The following is a 22,944-nucleotide window of genomic DNA, read 5'->3' on the forward strand; positions in this document are numbered from 1 at the left end:
AGTGCCCTAAAAACTTACATTTCACCATGTTACCTACAACTCATTTAACTTGCTGGACCAAAAAAAAAAAAAAAAAATAGTTTTTAAATTTTATCAGTCCTTTAAACTTCACACAAGACTTAAAACAATCTCAAAGGTCAGACTGTCTCAACCATTTACTTATATAATTTTACTTTAAAATACGTGGTTTCTATAATTTTGTTTTTGTGCTTAAATAATTCCAAGTTTTAAGCAAGAGTTGTGTGTAATTAGAAAAGGTATTAGTGGTTTCTTTCAAACAATGTCAGAAAATAGTAGTATCTGCTTTGGGGAGTCATTAATTCCCCACACAGACTGATTTTAAGCAACATTTAATCTAATGTAAATTAATGTAAATGATGCGTCCACTTTCTAGTCATTTAAATAGAAATTTTAAACCGTGTAATGAGATTGTAAAGTCACACCAATGACTATTTAATGCTGTACAGCTTAGATTTGAAATATTTCGAGATGGATTTTTAGCCTGAAGGATTATTTTTATTAGAGCATTATAGTTAACATAGTAGTGGGGCTCATTTTAATAAAATCATATACGCATGGAATTTTATTTCAATCAAATTTACCTTAGGCAATTTAGCGAGACCCTGTCTCAAAATAGAAAATAAAAACGGATGGGGATGTGGCTGAGTGGTTAAGCCGCCCTGGGTTTAATCAATTAAAGAGGGACTTTTTCTCACCCTTACTCTCCTTACTCTACTGATTTTCCCTTGTTCCCGTATTTATTTGCTTGTTTGTTTGTTTTGGTACTGGGGATTGAACTCGGACACTCAACCACAGAGCCACATCCCCAGTCCGATTTTGTATTTTATTTAGAGACAGGGTCTCACTGAGTTGCTAAGTACCTCGCCCTTTGCTGAGGCTGGCTTTGAACTCGCAATCCTGCTAAACCGCTGGGATTACGGGTGTGCGCCACCCCGCCGGGCTCCTTTATTTATTTTTGTTGGGTACCTTCTACATATACGTAAAGGTGAAATCCCTGCGACATATTCATGTATATATATGATTTGGTTAAAGTCAGTCCATATTTCCTCTCCTTTCCCAAACCTTCCTCCCTCTCCATCTCCCTCCTCTACTTCACTGATCTGTATTTTTTTTTTTTTCTTTCTTTCTTTGGCTTGGGGGATTGAACCCAGGGCGGCTTAACCACTGAGCCACATCCCTATCCGTTTTTATTTTCTATTTTGAGACAGGGTCTGGCTAAATTGCCTAAGGTAAATTGCTGAGGCTGACTTTAAACTCACGGTCTTCCTGCCTCAACTTCCGATGCCCAGCTTCCTAGATCTTTTTCTTCTTAAGGTTCCATTGCCTGCCTTCATTCTTAACAGAACTCAGAAGGGCTCGGAGGCAAACGCCTGCAATCCTAGCTACTCGGGAGCCTAAAGCAGGAGGACCCCCCCTCCCCCGCCCAAAACACAAGAATATAGAAAGGGCGGAGATTTTTTAAATTTTAATGTAAAATTAGGATGTTTTCAAATATGAATTGGTGTTACGAACTAGTAACAGTAGTTTCAAGAGCTAGAATTGTATAAATCACCTCCTTTTCTCTTGCACGTGAACGTATAGTCAAGTCCTTTAATTTCCTTTGGAAACTTTCCAACATTCTATTTTTTTAAAAAAGTGAGGGTAAAAAGGGGATGGAGGTTTTACAATGAAGAGGATTTCCACTTGGTGTTTTCTATTAACAAAGTTATATAGCAACTTTCTTTAGGATAAAATTTTAGCATTTAGGTCTAACAAATATCTTGCAAAAGGAGCAACCTATCAGAATATTTGCTTGGTCCCTGGACGAATGCTCCTGCGCAGGCGCTCTGATTCCCCTCCATGGCGCCCCTTACGATCGTCGCAAGTGAATGACATAATTGCCCTGCGCCACAGCCCAGCTTCGGGGCCTGTAGCTGGACTGAAGTCCTTACTTTCGCAGAGCGGGGCGGGACGCGAGGGGGCGGGGGGGGGATTTTGTTCTACTACGCATGCGCACCAGGGATGGTGCCTCTTTCTTTGCCTCTTTCCACAGCTCTCCCCGACCGGGGGGGCTGAGTGCCCTCCCCCTTCTCTCCCCGCCCCTCCCCTTTCCCCCTTCCCCCCCCCCGCCCAGCGGGGCTTCTAACTGACAGTTGTCGCCAGGCCCCGTCCGTGCGCCGCCTCCTCCTGCCCGGGTCCCCCACAGGTAGAGAGGGGCGGGAGGGGGTGTGAGGGAGAGGAGGAGCCGGAGCCGCCGCGGCCCAGTGCTGCGGCCCACTCCAGGGAGGCGAGAGGAGAACCCCCTTTACTCCTCGCCCCCTCCCAGTCCCCCGCCGGTCCGGGAGGGGGTGGGGCGCCGAGGCCGCGGCCGCCCGGCTGGGCCCGGCCGGTGGAGAGAGGGAGGGCGAGGCGCGGAGGGGTGAAGCCGGCGAGGGCCGCGCGCGCCACCGCCGGGGGGAGGGGAGAGGAGGGCACCTAGGCTCTCCTCTTCTCTCCCCCCTCCCCCGCGCGCCATGTAACCCCGCCCCGCCGGTGGCGAGCTTGAGACCCCCGCGCGCACGGATTCGAGCCGGCGGCTAGGGAGACAGAGGCTCGATGCGGCAGGGGCTACGCAGCGCGGCCGAGCCGTGAGGAAGCTGTCCGAGATCACGCGTCCCCCGGCGCCTCGAGTGGCCCTGTCGCACTATCTAGCTTGGGCCTGCCGGGGGCATGAGCGTGCCCGAGACGCCGGGTGAGATGGAGCCGGCCGGGGAGGAGGAGCGGCCGCCACCAGAGGCCGAGGAAGAGGAGGAGGAGGTGGCAGCGGCGGCCCCGGCCTCAGGGCCGGCGCGCCGGAGGAGTGCCTCCTCGCTGGAGGACGCGGACGAACAGGAGGCTGCAGCGGAGGCGATGGTGGTCTCGAGTGGTGGCTGCAAGGAGCAGGAGCTGACGTACGAGCTGCAGCAAGGCTACCGAATCCTGGGCGAGTTCTTGCAGGAGAAGCACCGGGGCCTCACCGCCCCTTTCCTGAAGCCCTTGGGGGGCGTTGCCACCGGGGAGGAGGAGATGGCAGAGGGGCAGCGAAGCGGGGCCCGGGGCAGTCGCACCCTCCTGCAGCACCCGGGACAGGGCTTGTGTCTGCTGAAGATGGAGGACAAGTTCGTCAGCGGCCAGTACGCGGGCATCACCGAGTTTGTGGCGGACTTCAGGTTGATGCTGGAGACCTGTTACCGCCTGCACGGAGTGGACCACTGGATCTCCAAACAGGGCCAGAAGCTGGAGATGCTGCTGGAGCAAAAGTTGGCGCTTCTCTCTCGGTAAGCGAGCCCGGTCCCCGGTGGGATTGACAGACTGACACAAACACACCCTCACACGTGTCCGAGGATGGGCTGGGCCTGGGGCCGGGGGGGCAGCTCTGATAGGTGCTGAGTCGGTGCCGGAGAACCCCAGGAGGAGGAGCAGCACTAGGCCGGGGCACGGAGGGTTGTGGTGGGTGTGGGCTGAAAGCAGCTTACACCCAAATGAAGGGAGGCTGAGAAGGGAGCCAAATTTCCCATGCCTAAAATTTTTATCGTAGCACTTGGAGTTTGTAGACGCAGAGTGGAATGGTTGCTGTAAGAAGAACACGTGTAGGCGGAGGAAAAGCTTTTGTGGGATCAAAGTTGTGGGTTCAACTTTGACAGTTTTAGCAATGCATTTTTTTAATGGTTTTTAGGACGAAATCTCTTCAGAAAAACAATTTTGCCTCATGTAAAAGGTGATTGTTTCGAACCACTAAAAGATAATTTTATCTTTTACTACCTATTTCAGCCACCAGAGATTTATAGTGTTACTAAATGGGTAATGATTACTCTGCCATGCTCCTAATTCTTTCCTCCTTTCGTTTGAGCAAATAATTTTTGCAATAAGGGAATACATCAGTACAACGTTTTAATTAAGTTTAGACATTTGTGTGTGTGTGTCTTTTCCGTGCACCCAGGTCCTAGCTAATGCTAGCCAAATGCTATACTTCTGAGATACATCCCCAGCCCTTAGACTTTGGTTTTGGTTTGTTTTCCTGCCAGAACTCATGGGCAATTCAGATAGTTATGTGTTTTTGGTATACATCACCCATAATTCAAATTAATTTACTCTAGCAAGAGAAAAATATTAAAGGTGCATATTAAAGTAAATGTATTGTTTTAAAATTGTTATACAGTTGATATAAACCGATTTAATTTAAGTTCTTAAGCAATAGAAAAATAATTAAATGTTGTTAGAAATAATAGTTGAAGTGGATAGGTGTTTTGCGAGCTGAGAACACAGTGAAATCATTTAATCTTTTCATTTTTCTGATCTGTAAAACGGTTATAATAATGGTACCTATGTCATACAGTTGCTGTGAGGATTCAATGAGTTTAAAAATGGTCAGCCATAGAGCACTTGCCTGGCATATGAGAAGCACTGGGTTCGTTTCTCAGCACTGTGTATAAATAAAATAAAGGTCTATCAACAAATAAATTTTAAAAAATGTAAAGCCAACAATGTTGGTCACACAGCCCAGTGTAAGTGTTAGCCATAATAATAGTAGTGGTGGTGGTAGTTGAATGAAATGAGAATATACCTCATATCTGAACCTGGGTATTTTACTTGTACTTTTGTGGACTAGTTCCTCAAAAATTGTGGTAATATTTTGGTCCTTGATTTATAATTTTAATTTAAAATAATTGAGTCTTTGTTACTGGCCTCACATATTGCTATTTTCAAGACTGCTAGTGACTTATTACATTAAAATGTTAACAGTAATTTACACATTAGAGGAACTCTTTAGGGAGCCTCTTCTTAAGTTCTTTCATGAAGTAGAATTGTTTGGTAATAGAATAATTATTCACAAATTAGATTTGTAAATTACTTTTAATATTTTATTTAGTGATTTGATACTTATGTAGTATGTTTGTTACTGTCTGCAAAGTGCATTTTGACTATGATTCATAAGAAACAATCCATTTACATGTCATTATTTTTAAGCAGTGAAATACATTCAAATTAATGTCAAAAGATTTTAGATTTGGATGGAACCTTAAAGTTCTTCTTGTCTGTCTAGGTTTACAGTTTTGAAGTAAGGATTTAGAATAAGGCAAGAGAATAACTGAAGGGGCTAAGAAGTAGTATATAGATTTGACTGAATTATAGATGTTTTCAAAGCACTGAATGTTTAGCAAATTTAAGTCTTGAAAAAAGGGAAGGGTGGTTGTTTCTCTTTTACATAAAGGTAAATTTTTAAATGTTTGAAATCATTCCCAGTGGCTAATGCTCAAACATATTTCCACGTGATTTTACTAGTCTTCATAATTAGGAATTGAACTTATAACATTGCATAGTTGACATTCCTCAGGGAAGAATGATAGAAAAAATTCTTATATTTATAGCAGAAAGTAATATGATGGTATGAAGTAGACAAAGTTTTAAATTCCTAAATTTGTCTTGCACCTGTATTTGATGTGTGCAAACACTTTGTGAATAATAGGTTTGCTATGTCACACTTGGCATACTAAGAAATCATTTCTTTTTCATATTGGCCTAACATCTGAGTAATAACTATATAAGTGTTTTAAGTGGGTACAACTTTGAGAAAAGTGTAGGTTACAATTATTTGGAATACAATTTAAATATGTAGATGTTCCAGAATAATATTGTATAGATTGTTCATGTGAATATGGTTTTTAGCAAACAGATGACTCATAAACCTTATTTGTAAATATCTTAAAGTGGTAGATGGTATTTTAATAATAAAACCAGTGAATCACTCAGATGTTATTATTTAAGTTTTCTTTTGTCTTCTGCTGTATATTTGTAAGACGCTAAATTGACTCCTAATTTCAAGTTTTGGAGATTACTTTATAGGTTCTTAGTGAGCAATAAATGAGATATATTAGGTAAAGAGCATGCCACACTATCATTAAGAGAGTAGCCCAATGGTATTAGTACTGTGGACACGTTGTATATCTTGAGTCTCGATTACATCTATAAGAGGCTACATTAGTGAATTGTACAAATATTTAAATATCTGCTTAAATATTTACTCAAAAGAATTCCATATTGAGCTAGATGTGTGCATTGCTTTTTTCTAAAGTGACACTATATTTTGAAGGGCCCAACACATCTTTTTAAAATTTTAATATTAAAAATACAGTTGTTGACCACCCATTGCTAAAGATACTACTTTCTCTATTATATGACATAATTATTCTTGGAAAGTTACATTTTGAAGAGATTTCATTCATTTGTTTGAGGCAACTAAGAAACTGCAGTTAGATATGGAGAAAATCACCCAAGTAGAAAGGAATGGAAAATAATAGAAAGTCATGCATAGAGATTTAGAAAATGTCATATGTTAATAAGAATTTTTACCTCTTCCAAAATTGCTTTTAAGATGCGAATGTTTTTGAAAGCTTTAAGAATATTGCTGTAGCTGGGCCCTGTGGCACATGCCTGTAATCCCAGCAGCATAGGATGATCGAAGTTTCAAAGCCAGCCTCAGCAATTTAGCTGTTTCAAAATAAGAAATAAAAAGGGTCAGGGATGTGGCTCAGTAGTTAAGTGCTCCTGGGTGTGATTCCTGGTACAAAAGAAAAAAAAGAAAAAAAATATTGCCATATAGCCAAAAGATTTTTTTTTCCTTGTTTTAAAAGGTTATAAAAGACACTAAAAGAACTGAATTAAAATTTTAATTTTGGTCATTTAAGACAATGTTTTGGTGAAAATAATCTTGAGTATCCTTGTTAAATTTTTTTTTTTGATTTTTCAGTTAAGTTGTTGTTAAAAATGGTACATGTAGGGGCTAAAAAGTTTGTTCTTAACTTACAGCTGTATATTAGTTCATAATTGATTCTTAGTGGACAGAATATTTTTCCTGGGGATGAGAATACAAAGCATTCTTATCAAGTCTTAAATTTTTTTTAAAATAGAGGTATCCATTTACATGGATACATTAACTGGATAAAAAGAATTCTGTACAGATTTGAATCCTCTATTTAAATTTGCATTTTTATTGGCTTGCTTACACTCAATTAAGATAAAAATTAATTGGGAATTTTAGCAAGAGGTTTATTTTTTCCCAAGTAGTCTAATTCCTCCCAGCTCTCATTAAGTACTGTAATTCTGTCTCCTTTACATAAATCCTTAAAAATTGGGAAACTTTGTAAGTAGAAAATCTGGATTTGCCTCTTATTCAGAAGTAGAGAACTACATGATAATACATTCCACTTAATAGCCATTCTTAAACACCAACAACAAAACAGTGTTTTTTAAAGAAGGTTCTGAAAATATTTAAGGGCAATGATGAAAGTAGAAGGGTTCAATTAATAAGCTATTTGTTGAACACTTGCTTTTTAGGATTTAGGGGACAGTCCCTATTCCCAAAGGGCTTACAGGCTATTAGGAAGACACATATACAGGTGTGTGAAAGTTAGTAAAATACATTGAGGCTGTGATTCTTGAACTTGATTCATTTTCAGACTACTTGATGTCATGGTAGTATCTACACAGCACCCTGAAACATTGATATATCTAGATGTATCACAGAATTTTTTGCTAAAGGGTCCAAATGATTTAAAACAAATTATGGAAGGAATCCCTTAATCAAAGAGATCCCATCTAGTACCCCCCACACACTATAAATTAGGGAAACATGATCAAAGATCACTTTTGGATATTTTATAATAAATATTGGTTCAGCTTATGAAATGATTATGTTCCAGGGGAGCATAATCTTAGGTCTACTGTGATGAGCTATGTTATACAGTATTAGGAGAGTGTAGACAGGTCATAATTACTATGTGGATGGGAGGAGCTGAGATTAAAATTTTTTATTAGATTTTATTCAACAGGTTATAGTTTGGAGCTAGCTTTTGAAAGAATGGATAGAATATTGATAGGAAAAATTGAGAAGTTTATTGAACAATTATTTTAACTATTCTGTGCTGGATAATATGCAAAGCCCTAGATATAAAATGGTAAGCATGACCTTGTTCCTTACTTAAAGATAATAGGTGAATAGACACATACTCTTGAAGAAATAGAAGTAGGAGAGTACAGAGCATTCTGGAGGAATGGTTTATACCCAGTGTTTAGAGTATAGGATAAAGAGGACAAAGAGTGGCAAATAAGTCTAGAAAAATAAGTTAGAGCTAATTATGGAGAACTTTGAATGCTTGTGTGGGAATTTAGGATCTAGGCAGTATAAATTAATCACAGTTTTTGATTTAAGGGAGTGACAGGATGATCTTACTAGTATTTTGAGGTTCCAAGGCAGAAATGAAAGAAAGAAATCAGTTAAAAAGCTTTGAATTAATTCCATTAAGAGATAATAAACAGTAGGGATAGAAAAGTGAATGAGGATATAAAATAGACTTTTTGTCAGCAGGTACTGTGGTACATGGCAAACTGTTGGATATAGGGTGTGAGGGGATGATGATGTCCAGAGAAATTGGATCATTTGTGCCCAGGTAATTATAATGCTGAGGGAACATGATAGGGAGGCATTCACTTGAAGACATCTAACTGAGAGTTTTTAGAAAGGTACATAAGGAGCTCAGCATAGTGATGAGGGCTAGAGATGTTTAATGAAGGATTAACCTGCAAAATGATGGTGGTTGAAGAAATGAGATTGCCCAGGACAGCATCTAATAAAGAGAACCAAAAGCAAAACATTTTATGAGGGGTGTTTTCAAACTTGAAAGAAAAAGATGATTAGAATAATTATGATTAAACTATTTATAATGTACATTAAAAGCTAAACAGCTCAATTAGAAAAAGCAACTAATGAAGCTAAAAAGAGTTTATTCTGGTATAAGTAAAAGGTATTTTAAAGACTATAAACTTACAAACTTTATTAAAGGGTTTTATTCCATTTGAAAATACTAAAATATTTGAAAATATTAAATAACAATTTAGATTGCATATAAAATTAAAATATCTTAATAAAGTCTAATGCATTTTGACTTGTCTGTTTCTCATTGTATTTGTACCCTTGGATTTATTTTTACATTGCAGCAAAAAAATTATGGGGGGTGTTCATGTTGTATTCAGCTTTCAAACCATCTTTAGGCTATCTCCATACAATTAGTTTTGCCTAGAACAAATAATAGTCATTTTCATTTCCCAAGAACTTGCATAATATTATGAATCTTTAAAATTCATATTACCTGAGGGCTTGTTTTTTTGTTTTTTGTTTTAATGAGGAAAGACTAATAAGCCCCAATGAAAATATTATGTATCACCCAAACCTTTCATTATGTTGGGTTCCACCTGGGACCTATGAATGTAACTATTAATCATGCTTAAAAATCAGGATAGTAAATTTTTAATTTATTTTTTTATTGGTTGTTCAAAACATTACAAAGCTCTTGACATATCATATTTCATACATTAGATTCAAGTGGGTTATGAACTCCCATTTTTACCCCAAATACAGATTGCAGAATCACATCGGTTACACATCCACATTTTTACATAATGCCCTATTAGTAACTGTTGTATTCTGCTACCTTTCAGTATGTACACTTTGATAAAAAATACTAAGGAAAACCACAGACTAGTAATAGTGGTTAGTGGTTGTTGCTAAGTAGAAAGATAAGGGGCAGTTTTCATTTTCTTGTAACTTTTCTATACGTGTATCCTAGATTTTCTACAATAAGCATATCACTTTTATAGTAAAATCAGATTTTTCATTGAAAGGAAGTTAATATTTACAATTTTGAATAAACTGTATAGATAAAAATTGGCTTAAAACTATGTATCTGTGAGTCTACGAGGTAGTGCACTCATATGTAACTAGATAGTGGACCATAAATGATTTTTAATTTTTCTTTCCACTCTAATGTTTATTTTTTTCTGCAGTGATCATGTATTGCTGTTATTTTTATAATTCCATTCAAATTATAAAATCCACAGGTTTTCTAGGTGTGGTTCTAAGGACTTGGAATAGCTGGTGCTAAGAAATCACCCCAAATGTTAGTATTTAAAGCTTTTGAATACAACCATCTGAAAGTACCTTCAGACAAAACACTCTTCTGATAGCATCTTTTGTGTCTTTTTAAATGTCATTTTGTCTTAGAATTCACATCTGTTAATATCTGTGTACGTATCCCACTAAAAGATAGAAAAGGTTAGGATATACAGAAGACAAGCTAGTAGTTTGAGATAAGACTGCTTGACCATATAAACTTCTTGCTATTCTGGGTACTTTATGTAGTTCTTCTGTGAGAGTTTGTCTTTTGTGTTAAAATCAGTGAAAAAACATTGCCAGAATATAATGCAGAAAATGTTTGAGTTGTTATTTAGTACGTGAGACTCTCCAAAGTATAGCTCCCTCCTAGATACATCTCTTGCTAGATATAAATTTTATTTCAAATGATAACACCCCAATTTATAGTAACAACAGTTTTAATTTACAAAAGTTTTAAAAAGGTGAGCAGTTTTTTAAAGAAATTGCAATTTAGCACAGTACACTGACTTTTATGGTAATACATATTCTCAGTCTTTTGAGATAGATAATCAAATAAAATCTTCCACAAAATACATGCTCAGGTAGAACATTTTTTCCCCTTTGGCACTTCATATTTTTTGTTTTTAAAACTGCTTTTCAGTGTCAGTGGTAATTTGTCTAGCAGTAAGGGATTTCAAAACAGTAAAGGATTCCAAAATTTGCCTAAGTGATTCCTAGTGAGTTCAGGGGTTTCCCTCATCTTTGTTCTAAAAATAAAAACAGACTCCATTTTACGTGGAAGGAAATAGACCATCTGAAAAGCTTTACATAGAAACATTTTCCGTAAAAGCAATTATAAATATATATTGTTTCCATGTTGGTTGGTCCACAAACAAAATTTTTTATATATCTGATTTTTAAAATTTGAAGATATTAAAAATAATCAATAAACAAAATAGTATCCCTCTCATTGGTAATTACCTATCCTCTTTAACCTCTTTTGTTTGTCTTCATGACTTGTATTGTAACTAAGTATGTACTATACTATTATGTAATTAATATTAAACTACCTAGATAATTTTTATGCATAATAAAGTTTGAAGATTGATGCTTCAGGGTATAGTACCTGTTTCATGTATGATTTCACTTTACAATTTAGTTTTTTATTGAAGTATATCTGTAGCACTACTTTTATGATTGTCAGCACTTATTAAGTTTGTGTTTTGGGTTATAGTTGGAATGGTGGGAGAGAAATGAGAAGCAGATATCTTCATGTGGAAGAGAGCTTTAAGTAACTGGTAAATAGTGAGGGATGGTGTTTTGAAGGGTATTAAGTTAGGAGATGTGATATGAGGTGTCCATTTTATCATTCAGAAAAAGCATGAAGCCCCTAAAATCATGAGTTTGGCATAGGCTATTACACAAAGCATTCTTTGGTTTTACATTGTCCAAAACATTTTATTTATTAGAGATTTTTGAACATATATAAAAGCAAAACAGAATATTTGAACTTTCCTGCATCCTTTACCCAGTCTCCAACAATATTTATGACCAGTTTTGCCCTGTCTACTCTTTCTGTATATTTCCCCTGTTCGGTATAATTTTGAAGCAAATCACTGATAGCAAATGATTCTGTAAATGCTTTGGATTACAACTCTTGGAGATAAAGTACATTTTCATTTTAAATATAACTAGAACAACATGTTATTATTTTTATTTTTTTTAAAGAGAGAGTGAGAGAGAGGGGGACAGAGAGAGAGAGAGAGAGAGAGAGAATTTTAATATTTATTTATTTTTTCTTAGTTCTCGGCGGGCACAACATCTTTGTTTGTATGTGGTGCTGAGGATCGAACCCGGCCACACGCATGCCAGGCGAGCGCGCTACCGCTTGAGCCACATCCCCAGCCCTATTATTTTTATTAATAACATATATACAGTCAGTGAACATTTCTGATTATTTAAAAAATTGTTTTTTTTTTTGTTTTGTTTGTTTGTTTGTTTTTGGTGATGCTGGGGATTGAACCCGGGGCCTTGTACATGCTCTACCAACCGAGCTATATCCCCAGCCCCTCAGAAATTGTATTTTTAAAATATATTTCTAATCACAATTTCTAAGGCCACATATCATGATTGGTTATGTCTTTTAATCTTTCTGTCAAAACTGTCCACCCTCTTCTTGCAGCAAAATCATGTTGAAGAAACCAGGTTGTTATCTGAAGTTTCCTATAGTCTTAGATTCTGCTGATAGAATTCTGTTTGGTTGTCCTCTGTTTTTCCTATCAGTTGATTTGGTTCTAGGAAATTCACCAAATTCAGGATCAGTTTTTGGAGGCAGAGTGGTGGGCAGGACTATTTCTTTAGGTAATGTTGTATTCATCCATCAGGCTTTGGTTTTACATTTTAAATCAATTATTAGATTTAACATGATGAATGTGGAACAGAGCTTAAAGTAACTGGTAAATAGAGGGATGGTGTTTTTAAGGATATAATTTTTCTAAGTGCGGTAAAATGAAAGGTAACGAATGGTGACTTATGTATATAATGGTGACTTATATATACTTTATTTTTATGTGGTGCTGAGGATCGAACCCAGTGCCTCACGCATGCTAGGTGAGCACTCTACCACTGAGCCACAACTCCAGCTCTTCATGTATTTTATACAGTTAAAATTCAACTGTTGGACTATATGGCAAATAATCTTTTCATAGTTTCATCGTCTGGTGGAGTTTAGAACATGAAAGTAATTTTCATGGCAGGCTATTTTATTTATAATTTGAGAAACTGATTTTAATTTAGAATTATATCAAAACATTAATTCTAAGAATAAATCCTGTTACACAGAGGTGATAGGTTAAAAACCATTAAAAAAAATAATAATGAAAGGGAGCCTTAGCTTAAACTCAAAGACACTGGGCCCTACCGCAGCCCGGCTGGGCAAAATAACGGGGGGGGGGGGTGGGGGGGGTGCGACAAGCAACTTGAAGGTTGAAACAGGAACTGCTTTATTGCAGGGCAACAGCGGTATATATAATCAACTGATTACACACAGCTTGATTCAATTAGTATCATCTAGATACAGCAATCAGCCAATAAGGAATCTCCATCATCTCCTGGCAAACTGCCAGGCGCCATCTTAACTTGGTTGTGGCCCTCAACAGGGCCCTATGTTTTTAATCCATTTAAACTCATTTGTATGATCTTACATATTTGCTGTGAGTAATAATACTACTTTCTGTTTTCCTCTTTTGATTTGGGTGAATAATTAAAGAGGTTCAGGTTTAACTGTCATAGTAATGCTTTTGCACATTATCAGGCAAAGTATTTCTTTTTTTCTTATTTCTGTACTGGGAATTGAACCCAGGTGTGATTTACCACTGAGCTACATACTCAGTCTTTATTTTTATTTATTTATTTATCTTTTGAGACAGGGTCTCACTAAGTTGCTGAGGTTGGCCTCAAACTTGAGATTTCCCTTGCCTCAGCCTCCTGAGTTTCTGAGATAACTTATCGGGCAAAGTATTATATTTATTGACCTCAGAGCTGTTTGGATGATTTTTAAATTTTGTGTTTCTCTTTTATAGTTCAGTATGAGTTCCAAGCCTATATAGGTCTTTAAGGTGTTCATCTATGACCATTTCTCTGCTCAAATACAGTACATAGTAGTGTGTGTGTGTGTGTGTGTGTGTGTGTGTGTGTGCGCCCGCGCGCGCGTGCGCATGTATGCATATTTTAATTTTTTAAGAGAGAAGATACAAAGAGTTAATAGGTTATCAGAAAGCCACAGACTCAGAAAAAAATAAGAGCCAAAGGTTTAGACCACAGATTTAACAAATGTCCAGTAAGTCATGATGATGTGTGGTTACAGTGGAGAAAATTCAATTTAACTAACTGAAGGAAAAAATATGCCTTTAAGAGAAATAACAGAGAATGTGAATAGTATCTGAAGATGAATATTCTTATATTGTGTCCAAGATTGTACTATGAACTGTTTAGAAAGAGAGTTTAATTCTGACCTTTAAATGATAGTTTTGTTCTGCATTAAGTTGAAGGAAAAAAAATTTAGAAACAGCCCTCTTCTTATTCTAGGACTCTGAAAGAGTGACTATGATGTTTTTTATTGTAGACATCATACCTTTGTGAGTAAAGTGAGTTTATTTCTTGTTTTGCCAGTGACACTTATATATTGAATAAGATATTGGTTTTCTCTAGAATTTCATTCATTGATCATTAACTTCATAATATACAGAACAATTTCACAACATTTGAAATGTCCTCTTTTCTACTTAGGAAGCCCCTTTACTTTTTCTTCCTACATGTAGGTAAATTCTAATCATTGTTTGAGGTCCAGCTCAAATATCATCTCTTCAGTACAGTCTGATACAGAATGAATTGGTCCTCACCCCCCACTCTGTACTCTATGATTCTTTGTTTTGCATCTGTTTATAGCACTTCAAAACAAAACACAAACTATTATATTAAGGATCAGTCTGTCTATCTGGATTAGAATTTCTATAAAGGCAAATGATATGTCTTATTCATTGCATTTTTTAGGGTTTGTGGCATATACAACATGAAATAGTATTGCTATATTAAGCCCACATTCCTGCTTGTTGTTCATGACAAAACAGAGTTGTTATCTCCTCAGGAAAAATTCTTTGCCCATCTCTGCTTTTCAGCATATATTAGGTATATTCCTCTGTTTTTATGGAACCCACCATTTGAGTGCATATTTGTTTTGAAGTTTTAAAAAATGACAATGAAGTTGTCTGTTTACCTCTTCTCTTTGCCTTGCTACATTTTAAGATTTTCTCAGACATTTTTGTATATGTAGAAACTGTAGTGCAAAGGAGTTCAATAGATATTTCTTGAGTTGAATAGAGATATCATATTCTCCCTTAAAGGAGAATGTGTTCAAAAGCATAATAGGTAGTAGATGGTTAATGTGGTATGATAGATACAGCTCTTACATTTAACATTATTTATAATGCTTATTATCTGATAGACACTAGAGAGGAATTCAGAGATGAATATAGAAAGACAGGAGTTGATATGAAGTTGATGTTTAGGTTATTCTGGGCAACAAGAATAGCATATTTAAAAGTGCAAAGAGAAAATAGCCTGTATATAATTATACTACTGGATAGTTAAGGAATAGCCAACAGTTAGTTTGGCTAGAGTGTAGTTTAATATAGAAAAGTATTAGGAGAGCCTAATATGCTGTGCTAATAGTCTGATATTCCATATCAGAAGTTATTGTATTAAAAGCTTTTAAATTAGGGAATTATAAGGAGCACATATGAAATGGAGGAGAAAACTAGTATCAGTTTGGTATTTTCTCATCCCTTAATTTTCAGCATATCTTATTCTTTGACTTCCAAATTAAAAGATTTGCATTGACTTTCTTAGATTTGGTGTATGATTTTGTGTATAAATGTGTCTGGAAAATTTTGTTTTAAATGTTAAAGAAATCCTGGTGTTGTGCTAGGAAATAAAAGAAAGACTACTTTCTTTTGTCAGAATAGGTAATATGCTAGATTCACATCAGTATATTATTTAGATTGGGTTTAGTGGTTTTGTTTCTATACTTGAATAATTTTAGTCTCTCCAGTTCTCAGAAAAAAAAATTGTTAAATCCAGAATTTTACCAATCTGAAGTTTTTCTGTTTAACTGGTTATTCTGTTCTACCAAGTTATTTTTCAAAATGTTTGTCTGCCAATAACTAAAACAAGATTATGGCAAATATTATTAATGAATTGTAGGCATATTGGCAATGCGAGCTCTTACGTGTAATTTGACACCTTAGTTTTTCTTGACAATACCCATATTGGTAACAAATAATTGAATACGTAAAAGAACATAGACTTAAATAGTATATAACATTGCTAATAGAAGGTAGTAAGAAAAAAATTAAATATAACAATATTTCAAGGTATCTCTGAACAATTATGAGACCTATATTCTCCAGTTAATCTAAATTCCTGATTATAGTGCAATTGCTAGTACATTGGTGATTTTCCTCTATTTACTAATTCTAGGATTGGGAATTTGGTTGATAGTGAAGTTTAAGTCAAAGGTTATTTGTTGAGAGCCACAGCCGAAGGAAGGGGCCCCCGCAAATTTCCAGCTGGCAGCTGATAACGCCAAGGTCAAGGGTTCCTTCCCCATATGGGCCACCAAATGCTGCAGTCTGGCTGGGCACAATTCATGAGCCACTTATCAAGCAACGAACTTTAGTTTTAGAGCACACACGCAGCACCACACGAGCTCTTCAGGAATTCCCTCAGAGCCCAACTGCCACCACCGGCTTCCCACAAGCCACTCAACCCCCCCACTCCTCCTGCTCTTGAGGCCAATAGGCTGGGTCGTGTGGGCGGGGCCAAAAAAAGTCCCCCAGTGAGCAGCTGCTTGGTCTGAAAGGGCAGGGAAACAGCCCAATGAGCATCACAGCAGAGGAGCCAATCAGCTGGCAGCTAGAAGTTTGCTGGGGCCTCTGTGAGCCAATCATCAGTTGGCAGCTGGAAGTTTGCTGGGGCCCCTTGGGTTGTGGCTCTCAACATCTATTGGTTATTTTTAAGACTTATATTTTAGAGGGGGTTGTAGCTCAGTGATAGAGTGCTTGCCTAGCACATGTGAGGCACTAGGTTCAATCCTCAGCACCACTTACAAATAAATAACTAAATGTATTGTGTCCATCTATAACTAAAAATTTTTTTAAAAAACTTATATTTTAGGGCTGGGATTGTGGCCAGTGATAGAGCACTTGCCTTGCATGTGTGAGGCACTGGGTTTGATTCTCAGAAGCGCATATAAGTAAATGAATAAAATAGAGGTCTGTCAGAAACTAAAAATTTTTTTAAAGACATTTTAAAAGTTTTATGGCAAGAATATTTAAATTATACAGTAGCTGAAATTTTAATTTTTTTATCAACAGTCTAAATTTTTTTTCTATTGATAGTTAACATTTATGTATTTCATTATCCTATATACTTAAGTGTGGTTGAAAGCTCTTTGAAGATTTGGAAAATATGAAGTTATCAAAAAATTAAGATTGAAAAAAAATCACCCATCTCATCATATAGAGGTAATTGTTATAACAGCCTCTTTAGCCTATCTATATACATATATATTATTTATTCACACAGAATTCAATATAATTTTTTTGTTTTTGTACTGGGGAATTGAACCTGGGGGCATTAATCACTAAACCACATCCCCAACCCTTTTTATTTTTTATTTAGAGACAGGGTCTCACTGAGTGGTTTAGTGCCTTGCTAAGTTGCTAAGGCTGGCTTTGAACTTGCACTCTTCCTGCCTCAGTTCAGGAGGGATTATACACATGTGCCACCATTGCCTGGATCAATATAATTTTTGATTTCACATATATGCTTTTTTATGTCCCATTTATCACCTATATAAGATTTTATTTTACTTGTGTAAATGTTGTTATGCAGAAAATTATTTTATTTCAGCATTTTCTGTTCTACATTAACAGCCGTAGGACCCTATGGTGGTTTTTTTGTTTGTTTGAATGGTAGGGTCTTTTTCCTAAATATTTTTAGTTTTTGTCATTGTGGATTAGGTATATTTTGTTTTGTTTTGTTACCATTCCAACTCTATTTAAGAAGTAGGTTGAGATCATCACTTATGCCATGATGAGTTTGTGAGACTTAAAGTAAGACTTTACCTTAAAAATATTTTTGTCTTTTCACATCACACAACTAGTTTTCTAATGTTTTCATTACTTCACTGTGTTTTTTAACTGTAATTGGTTTATCAGTCTAGAGCAAGGATTAGAACTAGAACCCAGCAGAAAATTTGAAATTGTTTTATTATAATTTTAATAATTGTTAACATTTATTGTCACTGTGTAACTGTTTGCAGTGCTTTAGGCATATGAAATTAATCCTCAGAACACTAGATGATTGTTGATTTATATAACCTGTTTACAAATGAAGACACTGGGGTACAGAAAAATTAATTTGCCCAGACTAATTAATGGCAGATTTGAATCCATCCAGTTTGACTCCAGAGCCCAGGCATCTAAATCAGTGCTGTGCTGTTATGAGCAATAGCTGTTAAGATTGAGAGAAAGAGGTCTTTTCTACTGAGAGAGACTGGAGAAAAGGATCATAAGAAATTTCAGGGAATAAGGAACATTCAGATACCTTTAGTAATAAGATTGACAGTATTTGTAATATAGATAATTAAAAATCATTATGCATATAAAATAACTATAAATCTAAAGGAAATGGTTGAAATGTAACTATTATATATATGGATTTTTTAGCAATCCAGTGATTAGTGTTTGTACTATTAATAGTTTATTAATTTAAAAAATAATGTATATATCTGGTGGCAAAAAATAAACAGTTCAAGAAATAACTCAATGAAAAATAAAGGTCCTTCTCTCACCAGTTCCAGGGGCTCCTGCTGTTAAGAGGCTACTATTTTTAATAGTTTCTGATATTCAGTTGGGTGTCTTATTAGTTATTTCACTTTTAACATGTTTAAAATTGAACTTTTGGTTTGGTTTATGTGTTTTTTCTTCTTAACCTTTAGAAAGCCTTATCTTAGTAGATTTTACCAACTACCAGGTGTTTCTAGCCATAAAGCTAGTGTTTTTCACTGATTCTTCTTTTCACTTATTCCCCATATGAATTTGTCAATTGTGAGCTTTCTGTCTCTAAAATATATTTTAAATTTTGTGTATTTCAGTGGTGAGAGCATGCACTTAGCATGCCTAGGGTCCTAGGTTCAATCCTCAGCACCAAAAGTAAATAATAATCATTCAATCAATCTTGTATATTTTTCTCTACTGTTACCACTTGAGTATAAGCCATTATCATCTGCTGAAATACTGCTGTAGTTTCCTAACTTATCCTGCTTCTCATTTTTCCTCCTACTCTATTTTCTGCTGATAAGCCAGAATGGAATTTTTAAAGTAGACATTAAAAGAAATCAGTACTCATCTTAAAACTAAATGCTTCATTGACACTTAGGTTACAGTAAAAGGACTTTGACTTTCTTTTCTTCCTACATACCTGCTAAAATGTTTCTCATCTCAGGGCCTTTATTTTTATTTTTTAAATATATTTTTAGATGTTGATGGACCTTTATTTTTTTCACTTATTTATATGGGTGCTGAGAATCGAACCCAGTGCCTCACACTTGCTGGGCAAGTGCTCTACCACTGAGCCACAACTCCACCCTCTCAGGGCCTTTATACTTGATATAGAATATTCTGTTCCTAATTTTTTTTTTGTTTTATGACCTGCTCCTCCTCCTGTTACTTCCTCAGAGTAACTTCCTAATTCTTGACTATCCTTCACAGAACTTACAGTATATAATTTAGAACTTGTATATTATGTCCATATTTGTTTACTTGCATTTTATATATCTTCTTTATTGTCATTAAGCTCAGTAAGAACAGAAGTCTTGCCTGTAAATGTTGATGCCAACACCTAACCCACTACCATGCACTTAATATTTAATGAAGGAATAAATGAGATGAATGAATGGATCTGTCTAGAGTTTGGGTCAAGAGAGAGGTTGAAGTCCAACTTTATTTTTTTTTAAATTTCCAGCCAATTGTAACATTACTTTTTTCCATTGTTTTGAAATACCATCTTTAGGATATGTTTTTGGTATATATGGATCTAATTTCAGATTTTCTCCATTGTGCTCTTGACTCATTTTCTGGTGAGTTATTATTTTTAAGTATTTTTTTAGTTGTCAACGGGCCTTTATTTATTTATTTGTTTGTTTATTTATATGCAGTGCTAAGAATCGAACCCAGTGCTTCATGCATGCTAGGCAAATGCTCTACCACTGAGCCACAACCCAGCCCTATTGTCATTACTTTAAAATTTATTTTAACATCTGATAAAGTGAGTCTTCTACTAAAATGTCTCCCCCAGGTTTTTTTTAATGTTTATTCTTCTATGAAATATGTAGCTTTTTAATAATGTGGTGGAATCAAATTGTTTCACCCATGTTTGATCACTTGGCGTAAGAAATACATGAGAAAACATTAGAAATTATAGGTTTGTTGAATATAAGGATGATATTCTTCCTATTCATTAAATGAAAAGAGAAGTTGGTAACATTGCTTTCTTTCTATGGACACTATAACATCCACTTGTCACATCCTCCTAATTTCAGCTCTTGTCAGATTTCAGTATCACTGTTAGATCTATTATTTCAGGTAGACAGGGGCAAGACTCACCCTATATTTCGTATTTGTGCCATTGTCTGAATCTGAAAGTATCCTCAATTTACGATTTACTACTTTAGAGCCTCATCATTTTTTTGGCAGATATATAGGGTAGTTGGCCAGAAATAGACAGCCAGGGTATCTGCCTGTTTTCTTTGCAGACTCATCACAACTTTATCGTCTTGTGGGAAACATGAATATCTGGACAGTGAGAATGACTTAGGGAACTTCTGTTCTGCCTGCTCTGAGAATGCTTGAATTTTTCTGTTGGCAAGGGATAGCTGTAGCAGTAATAATAATGTGGAAAAGAATAGCCCTAACTCAACTCAAAATGCTTACCAAACTTGTTAAAGTTAGTAAGGCACTTTTCAAATACCACTTCTATTTAAATAAAATCTTTACATTTACCTTTGTACCGTCCTTAAATTCAAAACAAAATCAGGAAATAAATATATTCTAAGCAATGTATTTGGTTTTGAAAAATAGCTCTAGTTGTCTTCATTTTTTCTTTTGGGCATTATTTATTTGGTGCCATTTCAGAAATGAACAAAGGCTTTGAAATGTTTTTTAACTCCTAAGATTCTTTTCACTTAATCCCTTACTAAAGTTGCCATCTTGAATTTTACTAATGAACGCCTTCTTGCACAATCCTTGGCTTTTACTTCATCCTTTCTCATTCTACATGGAAAATTAAACAGTTTAGAGCACTTAGTATTTAAGCACTTAAGCTCTTCTCTTTTGGCCTCTGTTGTTCCATTTATTAATTTCTGTTACTCTGTAACTCATCTTTTTTAACATTTTTTATGACTTTATTTTATTTATTTACTTTTTATGTGGTGCTGAGGATCGAACCCAGTGTCTCACCTGTGCTAGGCCAGTGAGCTCCATCTCCAGCTCCCCTTTAATCTTTTTTAATCTCCTTCTTTTACTGTGTTCTTATTTATAACCCTCAATAATTCCTAAATTTATACCTTTTATATCTTATATCCCTATACTTATTCTTGTTGAGATATTGTTTATTTTTTATGGCCTTCCTTATCACTAACACTCCCAAGTCAGTATTTTAAGTCCTTCCTTTTTTAACATTTGATGTAATAGTTACACAACTGTGACGACAAAATTCTATGGACAGTTTCCATAGAATTTATTACATCAAATGTTAAAAATGAAGTATTTCTAACCTAAATCTCTTCCCTAATTTTTCTAAATTTTTTTCTACTTTAAGGTTTTCATTAGAGGTGTCATCATTGTTTCAAGTTGAATATGTTAGTCATCTTGGATGTTCATAGTTTTCATTCCATTTGTACAAACTGTCATATTCATTGTTGAGTTCCTGTTGCTCAGTAAATATATTAAATGAATTAATTAAAGTTGTATGAATGGGTATTTTTGTCTTTATTTAGTAGCTTCTCTCTTTCTGCTTACCTAAAACTGTTTTTTTCTGCCAAATCTAGCACAAGTTCTTGACAAGAGAATACAAGATAGTGCAGAGAGGTTGAGTAAAATAAGAGTTTTAAAATATTCTTTGAAATTCATGATTATTTGGGGAGAATAATTTCATTAGAGTAGGTATAGACAAATGCCATATTATAGTAGATTGAGATGTGAATGAAAGTTGAAGTAGATCATCAGTTGAGATGTGACTCTTCAAAGGGAATACAACTTGGACTGCTTATATGCTAAAGGCACCTAGCAGTTAGAGAAAGAGAAGTTGAAGATGCAGAAGATATTTAATAAAATATAAATTCTGAAGACCTTTGAAGTGATTAGTTTTTGATCAAAAGATTGGAGGCACATTTTTCACTAAACAAAGTAAGGATGAGCCTGTATTTAGATAATTTTGTTTTTTGAGAAGTAGGAAGTTAATTGAGCTTACTTCAGAATGGCGCTCTTACTGCTATTTTTTTGTGAAATAAATATTGGACAGAGTCAACTTCCAAGTGATGGTGGGTAATGTGGTGAAGTTTTTTGAATAAGAATGACATTAGAAATTGCTGTTCTGGAGAACAAAAGAGGAAACTGCCCACCTTCAAAGAAGTCTTCTTAGTCACAGTTGAGCCCAGTTGTGTGTATAGTTAGAAAACAGACTGCAAGGTATTTTCATTGTAGTGCTTAATAATGGAGTTAAAGGAGTAAAGAGGCTTTGGGCTGAGATGTAAGAGAAAGTCTAAGTACCTGAGAAAGAAAAGATAATTGGTATGGGAGATGATTTAAGTTACTCATATTGAGTTTCAACTGTTTAAATACATGAATAACTAAAAGAGGCTAAATTGTATTACAGCAAATGAGTCAAAGAAGGAACCAGAGATCTAGATGAGGATAAAGAAGAATTTCAGAGGGAATAACAATTGGAAGAATAGAAGATCAAGATCTTGTAGAAGTTGAATAATTTGTGACAAATTCTTTTTTGTGGATATGAAAACGTTTTGTTTATCAGGTAGTTATAAACTACCTGATGAGAATAGTGGTTTTCAAACTAACTTCATGAGCAGAAAAACAAATTTAATATGTATCCCCAGAGTATGCACATTCATTTATAAATCATGTACATGTTATTTTATGCCATAAAGATTTATGTTTTAGTGGACCTTTAGACAATTTATAGGAAAGCAGAGAAATATAAGGTCAACATTTAATTCATGTAAATTCCTATCCAATATGTTGATTGCTTACTTTTGAGTATTGACTTGATTTTGTTGTTGTGGAAACAATGTGTACAAAACCTTCAAAGGCTATGGCATATCTTAGAAAAGTGGAAGAGCAGATGTTTTCCTGGAAGCTTTT

At 35.8% G+C, this 22,944-nt stretch overlaps 1 protein-coding gene across 4 annotated transcripts in view; it reads left to right on the forward strand.

Annotated features, from left to right (window-relative positions):
• The first annotated feature begins 1,548 nt into the window (after window positions 1-1,548).
• BRD10 (bromodomain containing 10) overlaps window positions 1,549-22,944 on the forward strand; it is a 90,235-nt gene continuing 68,839 nt past the window's right edge. The window contains exon 1 of one of the 4 annotated variants that reach the window (XM_081282048.1): window positions 1,549-3,296. In XM_081282048.1, coding sequence (XP_081138174.1) covers window positions 2,710-3,296 — 587 coding nt within the window. In that variant the 5' untranslated portion in view covers window positions 1,549-2,709. Of the gene's footprint in view, window positions 3,297-22,469; window positions 22,598-22,944 lie in introns of those variants that run through there. The other 3 variants (XM_081282046.1, XM_081282047.1, XM_081282049.1) reach the window with 3 other exon arrangements.

This window comes from Spermophilus citellus (assembly GCF_964194105.1).
Source record: "Spermophilus citellus genome assembly, chromosome: 2".
NCBI classification, from domain to species: domain Eukaryota; kingdom Metazoa; phylum Chordata; class Mammalia; order Rodentia; family Sciuridae; genus Spermophilus; species Spermophilus citellus.